We start from the raw sequence: 16,994 nt of genomic DNA, 5'->3' as shown, positions 1-16,994 counted from the left end.
AATATTGTGTTGGTCCCCCTTTTGCTGCCAAAACAGTGTTGACCCGTCGAAACATGGACTCCACTAGACCTCTGAAAGTGTGCTGTGGTATCTGGCACCAAGATCCATTGAGTCATGAACCAGCAGATCCATTAAGTCCTGTATGTTGCGAAGTGGGACCTCCATGGATCGGACTTCTTTGTTCAGCACATCCCACAAAACACCTTTCTGTCAGAACCATTTTAACATCTTGAGCAATTGGACCGCACGGGCCAGCCATGTCCCCATGTGCATCAATGAGCCCTGACCGCCCATGACCCTGCCGCCGGTTCATCATTGTTCCTTCCTTGGACCACTTTTGACAGATACTGACCATTGCATACTGAGCACCCCACAATAGCTTCAGTTTTGGAGATGCTCTGGCCCAGTCGTCTAGCCATCACAATTTGGCCCTTGTCATACTCAAACTTTTTTTATATACATATAAAAAAATCCCATAATACCATGTTACCACCACAGTGCTTTTAGAGGTCTGCAGTGCCCATTAATTTTAGTAAATGCACATTTATTTAATGGTAAATCCTCTCTGAGCCATGTTTAAAATAAATTGCCAATAAAATACAGACTTCAGGCAATTGAGTATTGAGTCATGCATCATTGTGAACAGCAACTCTGTTCTTTTTACAAGCCTAAACACCACTGCTCATTGGCACATTGAAATCAACACCATCACCACCTTAGAAATACATGAATCATAAATACAGAACGCAAAAGAGAGCCTTGGGACAAGTGGTGTTGAGCTAAGGCAGGGGAGTTAATCATCAAATCAACATTAACTATGGGGTGAAGGCTGCCAGGCCAACAAAGCCGCTCTTTGTTTGTTTATGCTTTGGCGCAAGTAAGTACACACGTTACAGCCTGCCTTTGTCAAAAGCACTAACATTAATGACAACCTATCATTTAGTTATTAGGTAACAGAACAATGCAGGTCTATTTGCTCTTTTCCAAAAACATGACGTTATGGATTGAGTTGTAATAATACATTTTGATGGGAGACAGCAATCTTGGTATACACAACAAATTACACACAAAGGGTCAAACTCCACTACAACCAAAGTCTGTTCAATATAAGTTTCATTCTGAAGACTCACCTTCTTCCAGGCCCTCACGGAACGATCCGGAGCTGCTCATAGTGCGGGTCTTTTCTTCCAGGCTCATTGAGGAATTTCTCAGACGTGGGTCAATATAGGGGTCATGCGTGCCGTCGTAATTTCCCTGACCACTGGTCCCGCGCAAAGCTGCCATCTGCGAAGCTGTGGTGGGACTGCCTGGAGTGTCAACACAGGGATCAAGGTTAAAAAAGCAGTATGATGGAACCGAATGACATGAATGTGCTTTCAAAGTTCACAGTGAAGGGGAGAATAGTATTGATTTCAGTTCTTAAAGCATATGCAAACCAATACATTTAATTATATATCCATTAAAAGTGAGGATGATAATATAAAAATTATGTGTGGTATGGATAAATCTATATTTTGTTTATGTTTAGTTGATGACCATTAACATTTTTTTTAAATTCTAGACTATTTTGACTAAATAAATGAAAAATAAAACCCTAAAAACAAATATCAATCACTTTAAATACTACTAGTGAATTTAGGCACCACAGCATCATAATGTTCAATATGAAAAATGGATATTCATTTTAAGATTTAGATCACGGCAAAGGTAAATATAAAGATATGGGAAATATATAACTAATATCTAAATATCAAACAATTAAAACCAATACAAATAAATGATAAAAAGCCCCTAATATCGGCCAATAAGCAATATATAGTGCATCCCTATAATAAACCACAGAAGTAGCAGATAAGACACCCGTTACGCAAGTTTGCTTGTGTTTACCAAGTATGCTAAAGTTGAAACGTGTGCCGGAGGGCGAGCTGAGCGCAGAGGCAGGGGTGTAGGGGGTTGAATCTGAGAGCCCAACAGCTGGGGGGGAACACAGCCAATCGCGGGCCTCCTCATGACCTCTGACCTGAGGCACATTTGCATATCTGCAGGTTTAAAACAAGTGTACATGAGTTCATGGAACAGAATGTTGTTCTACCCTTTGGCACGTAAATTCTCATGAAAACAGCTCCAAGAAAAACACCACAATGCCAGGAAAATCACAGTTATCTAATTTATGGTGGGTAACAGAAAATCACAGCCAAAAAAAAATCCACAGCTATGAACTGCCATATTTATTTGCATACTGCAATATTTAACCAGCAGGTACAGTTTAAATAAATACCATATTATGTACTAGACATTTCATAAAAACTACACTGGCATAATATTAATATACTGGTATACTATTGGCATAATCAGGGCTCCTGTCTAGGGAGCCACTGGCTCATAAAACTGAACATTTTGGAGATAAATTAGATTTAGATTGACAGAATTAAAATATCTTTGATTCGAAATGAACAATGGACCATTACTTATAATTAGACATAAAAAATTTAGAAAATAGTATCACTGACAGAGCAAGTCTGATTCAAACCGCTAACTCAGAGACTGTTTTGTGAACCTTTTTGACTGAGTCATTAAAAGAACCAGTTCAAAAGAATCATCTGTTTGTGAATTGGTGAAAAGGTGTTCTTTGCATGTAGGAAACTAATGTAATTAACTCTAAGGTAGATTTTAAAATCACAAGACCTAATCACAAAGGCACACAAGCAAGACAAAAACGCAAAGCAAAGGTGATCATTAGACCACACATATAGCTTTACCTGTCCTGTTTCCGTGGCAGTGTGTTGCGGGTAAATTTAGGGCTAGCAGAGGGGGAGGACTGAGGGCTAGAGGAGGATACGGAGGCAGACAAAACAAAGAGAAGCAGATAAAAGTGATGGAAAAGGGAGAGGAGATAAAGAAATGATTAAAGAGGAGAACATGTAAAGGAAGGTAGATCATCAGTAGAGATAGCAACCATATTTTCATTTCCCAAGCAGCTGGAAGCATCATTTGTGTTGATGTTAGCATGGTTGAACAATTAATTTCTTACCTGTCTGAGAGGCCAGTTCTGGCACTGTTGGTCCGATTAAGACATAAACCTTCCTTTCCCAAGGAAACATCTATGGAGTCACTACTGGTGTGGTTGGAGCTTTGAGAAGGGAAGCCCAATCCATCCCTGCCTCCCCAAGGAAAGAAAGCCGATCCTGGGCCGGAGGTCACAGAGGAAAGTGTCTGTTCTCCATGACCTCCAGAGGGCACCGTCAGATTATCACTGTAAACTGGACCGCTGCTTCCGCTGGCGACAGATGCCGTCTCCAGAGAACTATTCTGCTGAATGGATGCGGCAATGGGATTGGAGATGATGGTTGAGTTCTTCATGTTCTCCATGGTGGTGACCGGAGCTTGCTTACTGCAAGATTTGCTACCAAAGAGTCTGGGTGCAAAGAAGAAAGGGCGTTAACAATGTGACAGTAAAAATGTGACTAAAATAGTCACAAATGTGACCAAAAGTAAACATTTCTGACAATAATTAAAAATCGAGGTTTTGTCAGAGAAGAGTATGTGCCAGTGTCACTTGCATGCAGAAATGAACACAGCTATGATGTTCTTTTAGTGAGTCAGTAAAAAAGATTAATGAAACGGTCTCAAACTCAAATGAAAGTTAGCAGTTTGAATCAGATTTGATCAGTCGGATAATCGTTCAAAGTGTAGGCATACAAAAAGAAATATTTCAGGCAAACAAGTCTTGTGAACCATTTCTTCTTTATGTCTTGAAACTGTCTCAAAATCACATGCAAATTAGCAGTTTGAATCAGACTCAACTAGTAAGAGAATCGTTCATAGGACTGGTCACGATGACCAATTTGAAAACAAATGACTCTTATGATTTTGTTTTTAATGCATCAGTCTAAGATTTACAAACTTGCTTGTGAGTTAGTGGTTTAAATTAGATTCATGCTATTAGTGAGTTCACAATTGACTCCTTCACTGACACATTAATATGTTTTCGTTTATTACAGATTCCTAGTGAAATATGAACCGTTACTGTGATGTATACTTTAGATTTTTAGGAACCATTCTATTTACAGACTGGTTGAAAACACGAAGACACATTTTCAAAACAGAGTACTCTTGTAATGAATAAAAAAAAGACTGATTATGCTATTCATTAACAAAGTAAGCTTATTTTATTAGTCTTTTGTTGTTGGGTGTCTAATTCGTCTCCTGGTTTAAATTCAGTCCTAATTAAACACACCTGAACCATTTAATAAAGTTCTCCAGGATCAGTAAAAATGTACAAGCAAGTGTTTTGGGGCAGTTTGAAGCTAAACTCTGTAGGACACTGGCCCTCCAGGAGCAAGACTGGACACCCCTGGTCTTCACAAAAGAAAATATAAGATAAGGAAAGTCTGGCATCTCTGATTATTCTTATTACTTCATGGACTGACTGGTCAGATAACGTCAGTCTATCTGTAGTCTAGTTCTACAAACTAGGAGAGCAATCAGTCAGAGCTAGCAAGCTACTCAGCTAAAACAAACACTAGCTTCTTGGTCTGTGCCATGTCTTAGAGAAACATCAAGAAGCCCTAAGAAAATGCACTTGTGGTGGCCAGAAGACGCCTTTCAAGCCTCAGAATCTCAACCAACATCAAATCGCTCCGATAAACAATGAGTTCTGTGAACGCCGTCCAGCACCCAAGGAGGAGAATATTCTGGAACTCACACAACACAGCTGAGAACTGCTGTGTAAATATTTAAGGGACCTAAAATGGTGCTTTCATCCACATCAAGTAGAAATCATGCTTTGCAAAATACATTTTTCATCAACAGTCTTTCAAGTCTTCATAAGCCAAACTCTGTGAATGTCGAGAACTTACCTACGAAGTGTTGGCGAGGACATTTCTGAATACTTTCCTCCTGTTTGTCTTCCAGCTTGGCACGGAGGCATCCCTGTCTGGGTAGTTGCGCTAGTCTTAAGTACCTGGCTCTCCACATCAGAAAATATACCCTTCTCTCGGTCCGTCTGGTTAGTAGTTCCCATTGGGGACTTAACTAAGTTGCGACTCTTAGGGTTGGGAAGTGTGGCAGTACCCTTATTGCAAAAATTAGCATCAAGGCTGGAGTTGTTTGTGCGGTTAGAATAGCGAGCAGTGCCGGTACGACTAGGCCTGGGTAAACTGCGATACTGAAGAGTCGTCCGAGCACTTGGTGGAAGGTATCCATCATCAAGAGCCGTCTGCCGACATACAATTCGACTCCCAGAAAACCCGACGGATTTAGGTAACTTGCCCACTGTAGCAGAACCGCTAGTTACCACAGCACCACTTGCGGTTATTGTCGCCATTGCTCCCGGAGCCTTTTTGAAGCCAAAAGTACTGGTTGGGGTGCGTGTGGTTGAATTGAGGGGAGGTTTCTTGGTGTCATCAACGTTTGTGGAATGGGTGCCGTTGGAGCGGCCTTTCTCCGACACCTTGGCGTCGTCGGTCTTACTTGTAGGATGATCAACGACACGGACTGTCAAACACAAAATGAAATCATGTTTTCAACAGTTTTGAATACAGTAGCACAGTCCATGTCATGACTCGTCTGAACATAAGCCTTAGCAATGGTGCACAGCATCACACGTTAGACAATGGAGGTGTTATAGTGCACTGTGATCTGTGATCTGATAGAGATTTCTTTGGCTGTCCCTCAAGAAACCACATGAAAACAGAGACATGGCTCAGTCGGTGTTTGTTAACTAAATCTGATAAATCGTTAACAAAACAAAATGTTAACTGAAATAAAGGTAAAATGAATTACATATATTATATTAAAACAAACGTTTAAAAATATGATTTAAAATTAAAAATGTTGCCTAGGCAGGTCACTGAAATAAAAAGTGTTGAAGTACTAAAATTGCTAAAATGAAAGTAAAATAAATGAAAGATAAATAGAAATATTATATATATATAAATATATATAAAATATAAAAATATAAATGTTAATACTTAATTTAATATTATATAAATAACACTGGACTAGATTTTGTTTAGCCTCAATCCCCCGTCATTCTTTAGTTCTTTGAGCAGATGAAAAATACTTGTACAAATTAATGTTTATATTTCGTTTATATTTTTATATTTCAAGGAACAAAAGCAACCAAAAATTTAAATTCTGTCATAATTTAAATCATATTCACTATCATGTAAATCCAAATCTGTATGACTTACATTCTTCTGTAAAACACAAAAGAAGATATTTAGAAAAATGCCAGATTGTTTTCTATCCTACATATACAAACATGTTTTTTGAACCCTACTGATTTTCACAGAATGGACAAAACTGTTGAAATGTTCTTTAAAATATATTTTGTGTTCCATAGAATAAAGAAGACATACAAGTTTGAAAGACACAAGGTTATGCTAATTGCGACATCCATGCAACATCACCGTATAAACTATTACCATGTGTCTTGAGTGAGCTGCAGTTAGTAGGTGTTGTTGCCTTCGTCCGTGGGGAGGTGACGCCCACCTGGGTGGTCATTCCCCGCCTCCAAGAGCCCGTCTGGGAGATGGTAGGAGTCTTGCGACCCATCAAGCTCCGTTCTGTTTCATCTGAGAACTCTGAGGACCTGTGATTCCATTTGGTTGTGATCTCCATTTTGATGCCACCGTTAGAGCCGCCTTCTGAACGTTTATGGTCGCTATTGGACCAGTTGGGGTTGTGTTTCACTGCAGAGTGCTTCTCTGCATCCGTCTGGAGCTGCAAGAGAGAAAACTAAATCATTAGCCACGAAGAAATGTTCTGCTCTTCAAACCTCAGAGAATATAAATCTGTTCTTTGCAAATCAGTAAAATGTCTATCTATGGTATGTACTAATATCTATGGTTTGTGTGTGTGTGTGTGTGTGTATATTATATAGCTATACATATATATAATCTTTCAAGTTTTGCGCTTAAACGGACAAACTCACACAAAAAGTATGTCAACATGTCCATCTTGATGAGAATCCAAGCAGACATGCAGAATATGCCTCAAGTGAACTTTATACAGTCGAGAAAGAAGACGCATATCCCTGCATTAGGTCTTAAAGGGGCAGTAGCCTTTACTGCTGTCTGTTTAATGTCAAACAAAAGATAGACATCACTCACTGCTCTTAACTGAATACCTTTTGTAAGTTTAATAAGGAATAATCTTTAATTTCAACAGTGAAATATGCAATTATTTTACATTTGATTACTTTATTTAATTTCTCTAACCTAAAAACTAATGTTAGACCTAACTGAAAAACCTAAAAAAGCATTGTTTATTTTATTAGTATCTTTGCTCAATAGTATTTATTTGTGCTGCTGCTTGTATTTAAGTTATTTGTTTTTTTTGTATTGTTTTTTTTTTTATTGACAGTAGTCCTTTTCCCACTGAACATAGTAAATAAGAACCGTACCGAAACCGTTTTTTTTCCATTTGATCGGTTTGGTCAAACCATTTTCATTTGGTTTGGGCATTTTTATTCCGATGTAGGTGTTTATATGGTGCATTTTCATTCGGACTGGACTTTTAAACCGATTACAGTGCTCCATAAAAACCCACCAATTATTTGGGTAGCACACACATTCTGAAAGCCTGGCAGAATTCCGATGAGCCATTTTAATCTAGATTAATTTCAAAATGAATCTAGATTAATCTAGATTTAAAAAATGAATCTATGCCCACCTCATATATATATATAGCAAGGTGTATCTAATAAAGTGGCCAGTTAGATGTAATGCATATACAGTAGATTTGTGAAAAAGTAAATGATTTTAAAAGACATTATGTTTATAATTTTCTTTAATGCAATGTCAATATAAAAGCCACTTATTTAATATGGGAAATAATTATTTAATTGTATAATATGAGACTTTATATTTTTCTCACATGGTATAAATTATTTGTTACATATAAAACATATAACTTCTCTCTTTTTCAGAAGGGGGACTCTGCTAAGGAGATCATCTTATTTGAGAGACCTTTGCATGAAAAAGTAAATAAAAAGTCTCTAGACTGATATATTAAATAATGTCTGAGATGCAATATCACCGACAGCTCATTTTCATCTCATTTATTCAGCAACGCAATCAACAATCATCATAAAATCTGATTATGTGAGACATTAGAGCCAAAACCAATCATGACCTTCAACAATGTAGCCAAAATGACATCACCCCCTTTTAGAAAGTCCGTTGTTCAGCTGCTACTGAAAATCCTCATAAAAAATTATTGCCAGGGAAAGAATGTTAATAGTCTCCAGTTGTTATCAGGCCAATTCCAAAACATTGTTATCTCAACGCCGATACAATAAATTTCACTCCACTCCAGCCCAAAGAATGAAGGGAGACTATATAGGGAAAAGTACATGGGTGTGGAAGTGAAAGGTGGCAGATATTTGGCTTCAGATGCACTTTTGAACGCGGCTCTAAACTCTTTGAACTCTTGTCATGTCAAAAGTGAGTTTTATGGACACACGTTGCACGTTCATACAGACAGCAGTTTGAGATGCTACTGTAAGTCGCTGTTTAAATGGGACATTTCGAGACTCACACCCTTAAAGTAAATGCAGTTGTCAATCCCAAAACATGAACGTAGCCTTAGTTTAATGGGATGAATTTAACATTTAAAGATCGACACCAATGCTCGAACGGAGAAGCCACAGGTGTAGACAAATTTATTGGCAATTGGCACACAACCCAGAGTGCCATGTCTGGAATAACAGAGCTCCTCTTGTTAGAACAGGCAAGACAGACGCAGTATCTTAGCTTCCCTGAACTGGTCCATTTGTTCAGCATATGTAAATCTGCTTTGAACTTGTAAAGATGATCAATCACCGGGGCAGAGTTGACTCAGTCTGCTGACTCAGACTCAAAAAGACTGCACACAGCGGGTCCAGGCCAATTCTGATAAGGGCACACCAATGTTTCATTGAATTAAAAGGGACAATGAAGCAACAGAACCGCTCCCAAAGCAGTGCTATAAATGTGCAGGCCTGTTTTTGATTGCAAGTAATGATGAACAGAGATTGTATTGAGACACATATCGAATCGTGACACGAGTGTTACACCCCTAATATATATACATATATATATATATATATATACATATACATATATATATATATATATATATATATATATATATATATATATATATACAGATTTCATTTTATTTAAAAGTTACATTAAAGCTACAAAAATTTTTTTTAGTTTATTCTCAGCTAAAAACACTAAGTTCTTTCAAAAATATATGTGCTCATTAATGTATATTTACTTCTTTCAAGTATTCTCGTAAGTTTATAATATGCCATTGAAAATACATACGGGTGAGGGGTTCGAATGCTGGTCGCCATGTTGCCCCTCCATCTTGAAAGTACATTAGCCAAAGAGGGACATACCCATAAATTCAAGCTTTGCCTTTCACGTTTTAACACTCGATGGCACTGTGTTGAATGTGAAGAGGGGGATGGCCATGTTAATTTTGTACTAAAACGGCCACCGTAGGAGTTCAAACGAAATCAGAATTGAGAGGAACAGAAACTATTATTCACTGGATGGTCATATACCTTTACACCGCTAGATGGGGGAAAATATCACACAGTGTAGCTTTAAAGCTTTTTACAGTGCCTTTATCAGGTACAGTAGTTTATCTACTACATAGATTTATATTAAAATAATAATAAATTGATTTATTATTTACTATTGTTTCATACTCAGACTATCTATCTATCTATCTATCTATCTATCTATCTATCTATCTATCTATCTATCTATCTATCCATCCATCCATCCATCCATCCATCCATCCATCCATCCATCCATCCATCCATCCATCCATCCATCCATCCATCCATCCATCCATCTATCTATCTATCTATCTATCTATCTATCTATCTATCTATCTATCTATCTATCTATCTAATGATAGATGGATACAGACATTATAATGGTAATGTTTTTTTTAAGTGCTCTGTTGTTTCCCATGTGAAGTTCTGCAGATGTTTCTGATTCTGTAGGCCAGGAGGCTCTGAAGTTGCATTTGGTATCAATGACTGACCTGTTCATCTACGTCTCTGTTTTGGACAGATGGGGTGTTGACGTAGGAGCTAAGGGACGAGCTGGTGTTGAGGTCATCCGTGTCCAAGGTGTCACTGATCCCGCTGCTGACTGAGCTGCTGTCGTCCCAACTGAGAACAAAGAGGAAAGCGAGAGGAACTGATTATTCTCTACATTTCGGAGGAACATGATATCAATGTAGTGACAGGAAGACTGCAAGAAATAAAACAGAATAAATGGATTCAGAATGTTCAGCGTGATGTGGAAAAAGTGGACGTAAAGAGTCGGAATGGAAGGAAAGGTAAGCAACAACAACATCTGTGGAGAGTCATGAAGTCTGCACCGGGACAGTGAAAGCATAAAAACCTGCATTCTCATCATGCTTGAGACATTAGGCGCGTCTCTCTGCTCCTCAAAACTTGTTTTAATTAGCTCTGCGCCTCAAATTCTCAGTGCGCTCTGCTTTGCTATCCCCCCACAAAATCCATTAGGATGCTCAGCAGGACTCAACCAAAATCATATGGACCAAAGACACTACCAGTTGTTTGAATACAGTGGATTGTAGAGTTTATTGTAAAAATCGACATGATAGAATTAACCGTTGTGCTATTGTAGCTCAAATCAGGCTAAAAAAAAAAAGTGTCCTTTTTTTTAAAGTGTCTCAAATCTGACACAATCAACAATATTTTTTTCTTCAAATTTGACAATAACACAACCATCAATTTAGCTTCTTTAGCTCAAATCATGCAAAAATGGTTATCCAACCCAGCACTTCATCAAAATGTCTTCATTCTGCTCGTTTCATCAACCATAACTCCTTCCAGGACAGCCAGGAACCTTGGATGTGTGATTGATGACCAGTTAAACTTAAACCAGTTTTTGCAACCTTTCAGCAAGTGAAATCTAAATTCCAAATTCCCAACACTCATTTCTTTAAATATCTTCAACTTCGTAGTTTTGTTGCATCATCTGTTAATCACTTCCCCTCATTACCACCTGAGACACTTCTTGAGACTGTTCTAAAAATGAACCCATACTCTAAGGGGGCCATTGGTAAAATCTATGATGCAATGAATACTCATAACATAGGTGATTCTCTGGCTCACGTGAAAAAATTGTGGGAAGAGGAACTGGCTATAGGAATCTCTGAGGATGTATGGGAATTTATACTGAAAAACATTCACTCATCTTCAATATGTCAAAGACATCGAGTGATTCAATTTAAAGTTGTTCATAGATTACATTGGTCTAAAGTAAAACTGGCAAAATTTAAATCAGACATAGATCCTCACTGTGATAGATGTAAAGCCGAACCAGGCACTCTGACTCACATGTTTTGGCTCTGTCCAAAACTCAAAGATTTTTGGAAGTCTATATTTAAATTTATTTCCGACACATTGGGGACAGTCATAGAGCCTAATGCCATGATCTCTATATTTGATATCTTACCACAGCATGTGCTCTTAAATCAAAACAATAAAAGCCTCATAGCATTTGCTACTCTTTTAGCTCGACGGCAGATACTGCTTAAATGGAAAGACAAGCTCCCTCCAACGTTTAAAATGTGGCTCACTGATCTTTTATACAATTTGACAATGGAAAAAATAAGATATGCCACAGCAGGCTGTGCCTATAAATTTTTTGATATCTGGCAACCGGTTCTGGAACAAATCAGGAAGATGGATCCCTCTTTAATCTCAATTTCAGAGGAGTAATATACTGTACGTACTTGTGTTTTCTTTTCTAATACATGTAAATGATTGTTTTTATTATTTTTTATTTAATATGTGTATTGGTGCAACAGGTAGGGACTGTTCTTGGGTGGGTTGGTTAACATAAAAAGAAAATGTATTGTAAAGTGTATCTTAGGTTTGATAAGATGTTCAATAAAAATACTTTGAGGAAAAAAAAAAACTTAAACCAGTTTAAAAAAAAAAACAGTTTAAACTAAACAGTGATGACCATATTACTGCGACAGCCCGGTCCTGCAGATTTGCCTTGTACAACATTAAGACGATTAGACCCTTCCTATCAGAACAGGCCGCACAACTCCTGGTCCAAGCTCGTTCTCTCCAGACTGGACTATTGTAATGCTCTTCTAGCTGGCCTTCCAACATGCACTATCAAAAGCTTGCAGCTGATCCAGAATGCAGCGGCGAGAGTGGTCTTTAATGAGCTGAAGAGAGCGCATGTTACGCCTCTCTTCATTAGACAGTACTGGCTGCCAATGGCCGCTCGCATCAAATTCAAGACACTGGTGCTCGCCTACAAAGGAACCACTGGCTCTGCACCAATATACCTAGACTCACTTGTTCAGACTTACACATCCTCCAGAAGCTTGCGTTCTTCAAGTGAACGACGCCTCATGGTTCCATCCCAAAGGGGCATGAAATCCCTCTCAATGACCTTTTCCTGGACCGTTCCAACCTGCTGGAATGACCTGCCGATCTCAATTCGCGCTGCCGAGTCTGTGGCCATTTTCAAAAAGCATCTGAAGACACATCTTTTCCAACTGCAACTGACCAATAAAGACTAGCACTTAACTATCCAATTAAATTTTCTGTTTGTTTGTTTGAAGAAAAAAAAAAGTGTGTACTGTGCTTGAATAACTGACACTTCTTACAGAACTTGCAGGTTGTTGCCCTTACTTGTTTCATTGCTTCTATTGCTCTCCCCTTTTTGTAAGTCGCTCTGGATAAAAGCGTCTGCTAAATCATTAAATGTTAATGTATTATTTCTATATGATTAATATCCCATGAGTAGTAGTGTGATATAGCATAACTATGTGCGATATTGCTTATAACGTATATACAACAGACAATAACAATATCAAACATGTTGATAATTTATTTCAAATGAGGCTAAAAATACATTTTTATCCATGTTGGAAAAGCTAGTATCACACGAAAATGACATTAGCTGATATGAATGTAATTGTGGGAGTGTAAACAGGAAGTCCCTCCATGCTAGTTGCTAAATCCAAACACAGACTGCCCAAACTCCCACAAGCCACCAGTTTAGGCCACTCCAACCTTGATTGATGCCAAAAGAACCAGTTTTATCAACACTGTGTGGCAACACAACATCTTATCAACACCTAAGATACCACCTAATCTTCCTCATTTCTCAGGATCATTCAGGCAAACAAAACCAGCCCATAAGCTCATTCACAGACGGCCATGAATCAAGAGAGACGGGTGTTCAAACATCCACCACGGTCCTGACGTCCTGCGAAAGAGTTGAACAGATACTTGTTTTGATATGAGCAAAGACCCCATAGCTCATGTCTGTCATATCTGACTCGACATAACTGGCGTGGAAGGACGTCTGTGGTTCCTGTTTTAATGAGCTGTGAGAAAGTTGGTCCCATTGGAGCTATTTGTCACTAAGGGCTCGCTCACACACTGTGCTAATGTGTTTGTCTGCTTGCACGTCTCTGCTTAAATGATCTGCTTCATTCATCATTTGCCATATGCTGTCAGATGCTATAGATGACGAATACAAACAAACACCAAAAAGCCCCCCAAAATGGAAAGAAAACAGACATGACTGAGTCACTTCTTCCTTTTTAAAGACGCCATGAAATCCAAAACAAGGTTTTGTGGATTTTCGTGCATTTCGTTTATCTGAAGCTAGTGCCCCGCTAAGTTGACAAGTTGACAAGCTAAGTTTGCTAAGTTTCTTTGTCTTCTAAGGAAATCTAGCAAAAATGTTCAAATGTAGTCCGTATATAAAACAGTATTCATGTGGATTTTGAATACCTTAAATATTAGTTTATTATTGATAATATTAAAATGATTAGAGATTTTTAAAAATATTTTAAATAACATTAATAGATAGATTATTAGAATGAGAACACCTATATTAATTTTAAAAGTCATTAAATATTAATTTACTACTACTAATAATATTAAATTATAAATAAAATATTTTAGTAGATACATTTTATTTAAAAAAAACCTTAATAAATGTTATTTTTATTAAATAGAAAGAGAACCTGTCATCTGCAACTGACTAGTAAAAGTTAAAAAAGGAGGAAAATATATTTACAAAAGTAAATGCGAAAATAAGTAGGTCAAAAGGCTATAACTTAAAGGGATAGTTCACCCAAAAATGAATATTACATCATGATTTACTCAAATCATATGACATTCTTCTTTCAAACGAATACAATCTGAGTTATATATATATATATTTTTTTTTTAAAGTACACTTTCTTTGTAAGTTTGAGCTTCAAATTTTGGGCAGCCATTCACTGCCATTATAAAGCTTGGATTAGCCAGGACATTTTTAATATAACTCTGATTGTATGTCATATACACCTAGGATGTAAAATTTCATTTTGGGTTGAACTATCCCTTTAAGTAAACAGTTTTATTGCAGAGTACATATAAAGTTATACTACAAGTAAAACTGGATGAGTTTGTGCTTTAAATATGTTGTATTGAATAAATGAGGTGTTTTTTAAAATTTTCATTTAATTTTCATTATTTAAGTTGCATCACAGAATAGGTCAACATTCAATTTCCTTGTTGTCCAGCAAGTCAACCTCTCTGATCTCCACAACAACAAAAAGTTCTTCAAATGTTCCACACAATACTTCTCACATGAAAGCAAGAGAAAGAGAGGGTGTGGGTTGCATAGAGGGTAGAGGTGGGTCAGAAAGTGGTACTTTTATACATGTTCAAGGAATTTATTCCTTTCTTTCTTTCTTTCTTTCTTTCTTTCTTTCTTTCTTTCTTTCTTTCTTTCTTTCTTTCTTTCTTTCTTTCCAATATAAAAGCCAAATCCAAAGACATTCCTCCCCTTGCTTTGCCCAAGTGCAAACCAGCCCAAAATAGAAGGGGAGTGTGCAAAATATTGCTTCTGAATCCTTTAGAAAGAGGCATGGAATTCAAACAAAGGAATGTTCTGAAATGCCAGCGAGAAAATAATCATTTTGAATAAATTAAAATCACAAAACAGAACTGTTGCTAAAGAGTGACTAAAAACACTCAGAGAAGGCTAATCTTTTATATACACAAGTAAAATAAGATAATTACTGACATTAAATTACAATAACATATCACAGATAATTTGGTATTGGAATACGTTGATGAAAACTATTTTGATTGCAAATCATATTATTGCATTTAAAAACGCTATACGGAGATGTAAGCGACAAAAGTGAATTTACAACATCAAGACTAAAAAAGAATGCAAAATGATATGAACTTTAAAAAAAATTAGTCCTTACATCTCATTTCTTAGTCTTCTGGCGTAAATGAACTAACTATTCTGAATGATTCGTTCACAAATGCCTCAGTTCTTGAGTTCAAATCACTGACTCATGTGATCACAGCTTACTGGTGATAAAGGTCATATGAGCTACTAAATTTGGTCTGTTTCTATCCTTAAGTTATCAAATGGCTTTAGAGTATTTAGAATATATCAAATGGGTTGTGTGGACTATTTGTATGATTCTTTAAGATACTTTTATAGTGATTTTGTGTCTTTTTTGAGTCTTGACATTTTCAGTGAGCATTCATTGACATTGCATTGAAATTTCTAATTTCATCTTCTACAGACAGAGTAATTTGGAGATTAAACAATGACACGTGCTTAGAAACAACTGAGATATTAAAGAGGTAAATCACACAGTCAAATCTCCACACATCATAAAGAGACACCCATCTGAGACGCTTTGAATAAAAACGGCAGAAACCTTCTCTCTGTCTGACCTGCTTTCTTTTTCCACCCACAATCCCTCACCACCAAAATAGACAACATTCACCGGTAATCCTAAACTAATATTAGGAATTGGCAAATGTAATTAATTAGCAATGACAGAGGACGCAGGTGTGACCGTCCCACCGTGGTCAAACACGTGTGCATGCAGAAACACCGGCACCCGTCCCCTCCCCCGTCTGGGACATTAGATTAGTGTCAAGCCCCAAAGAAGTAAAAGCATATAGGGGGCTGATCCACAGGGCAGGAAATTGTTTTTTTTTTTCTAAAGACCTGTTATTAGAAGAGCAGTGTGGAGTTGTGAGCTACAGCTTGACTGCACACCGCCCTGTCCTGTTTGCTTTGGGTGGCCTATCAATTAGTTCTGCAAGGATACCCATCTCTACAGCAACCCCAACCCTGTTGCCAGGCATTGTGGGAGATCAGGAAAGATACTTTAACCAGGAACAGCAAGAAAGTGTGTGGGACTTTGACAAACTAGTTGCTTTGAGAAAAATGTTCACATAGTTATTGTTCTGCCGAATATTTTTTTAGCTTTCCAAATGTTTGAAAATGATTATAAAAGTTACAGTACTGTTCAAAAGGTTTGGAATGGGTAAGACTTTATTTAATGTTTGTGAAATAAGTATTTTATGCTCACCAAGGCTGCATTTATTTGATCAACAATATAGTAAAGTAATATTCTGAAATTGTATTTATTTTAATACATTGTGTGTGTGTATATATATATATATATATATATATATATATATATATATATATATATATATATATAAACAATGTATTAAAATAAAAACAGATATTTTGAATTGTAAAAATATTAAAATATTCAATGTCCTGAAATAAAAAAGATTAAAAAAAGAACAGAATGTATTTAAAATAGAAAGCTTTTGTGACATTATAAATGTCTTCACTGTCATTTATGATGCATCCTCGCTGAATACTAGTATTAATATGTTTTTTTTTATCTTACAGAGATAAAAAAAACCTTTTAAAGGAAATGTGTTTAAATAAACTTAAAGACAAAACTGACGTTGTTCTAAATACTGAGGTTGTCAACACCTGAAGCAACAAAGAAGTTTCTTGACACAGATAACCATCCTCACCTTTTATACTGTTACAAAACACATCAATCATACAAGAAATGGTGGCTTAAATTGTGATTTCTGAGTATACTGTATAAAAAATAAACAAGAAGACAATCATTATGATACACAT

At 36.9% G+C, this 16,994-nt stretch overlaps 1 protein-coding gene across 6 annotated transcripts in view; it reads right to left on the bottom strand.

Annotated features, from left to right (window-relative positions):
• The window catches only part of nav2b (neuron navigator 2b), a 101,091-nt gene that overhangs the window by 17,730 nt on the left and 66,367 nt on the right, over positions 1-16,994 (bottom strand). For 5 of the 6 annotated variants that reach the window (XM_067436923.1, XM_067436922.1, XM_067436918.1 and 2 more), the window contains 7 exons: positions 10,051-10,180; positions 6,429-6,726; positions 4,860-5,496; positions 3,032-3,415; positions 2,760-2,825; positions 1,888-2,039; positions 1,131-1,307 (listed from right to left, as the gene is read on the bottom strand). In XM_067436923.1, coding sequence (XP_067293024.1) covers positions 1,131-1,307; positions 1,888-2,039; positions 2,760-2,825; positions 3,032-3,415; positions 4,860-5,496; positions 6,429-6,726; positions 10,051-10,180 — 1,844 coding nt within the window. The remainder of the gene's footprint in view (positions 1-1,130; positions 1,308-1,887; positions 2,040-2,759; positions 2,826-3,031; positions 3,416-4,859; positions 5,497-6,428; positions 6,727-10,050; positions 10,181-16,994) is intronic. The other variant, XM_067436920.1, reaches the window with a different exon arrangement.

The sequence above is a fragment of the Pseudorasbora parva genome, chromosome 25, assembly GCF_024679245.1.
Source record: "Pseudorasbora parva isolate DD20220531a chromosome 25, ASM2467924v1, whole genome shotgun sequence".
In the NCBI taxonomy this organism is placed as follows: domain Eukaryota; kingdom Metazoa; phylum Chordata; class Actinopteri; order Cypriniformes; family Gobionidae; genus Pseudorasbora; species Pseudorasbora parva.
The sequence above is the reverse complement of the archived record's forward strand: the minus strand, read 5'-3'. Positions and strand labels throughout refer to the sequence as shown.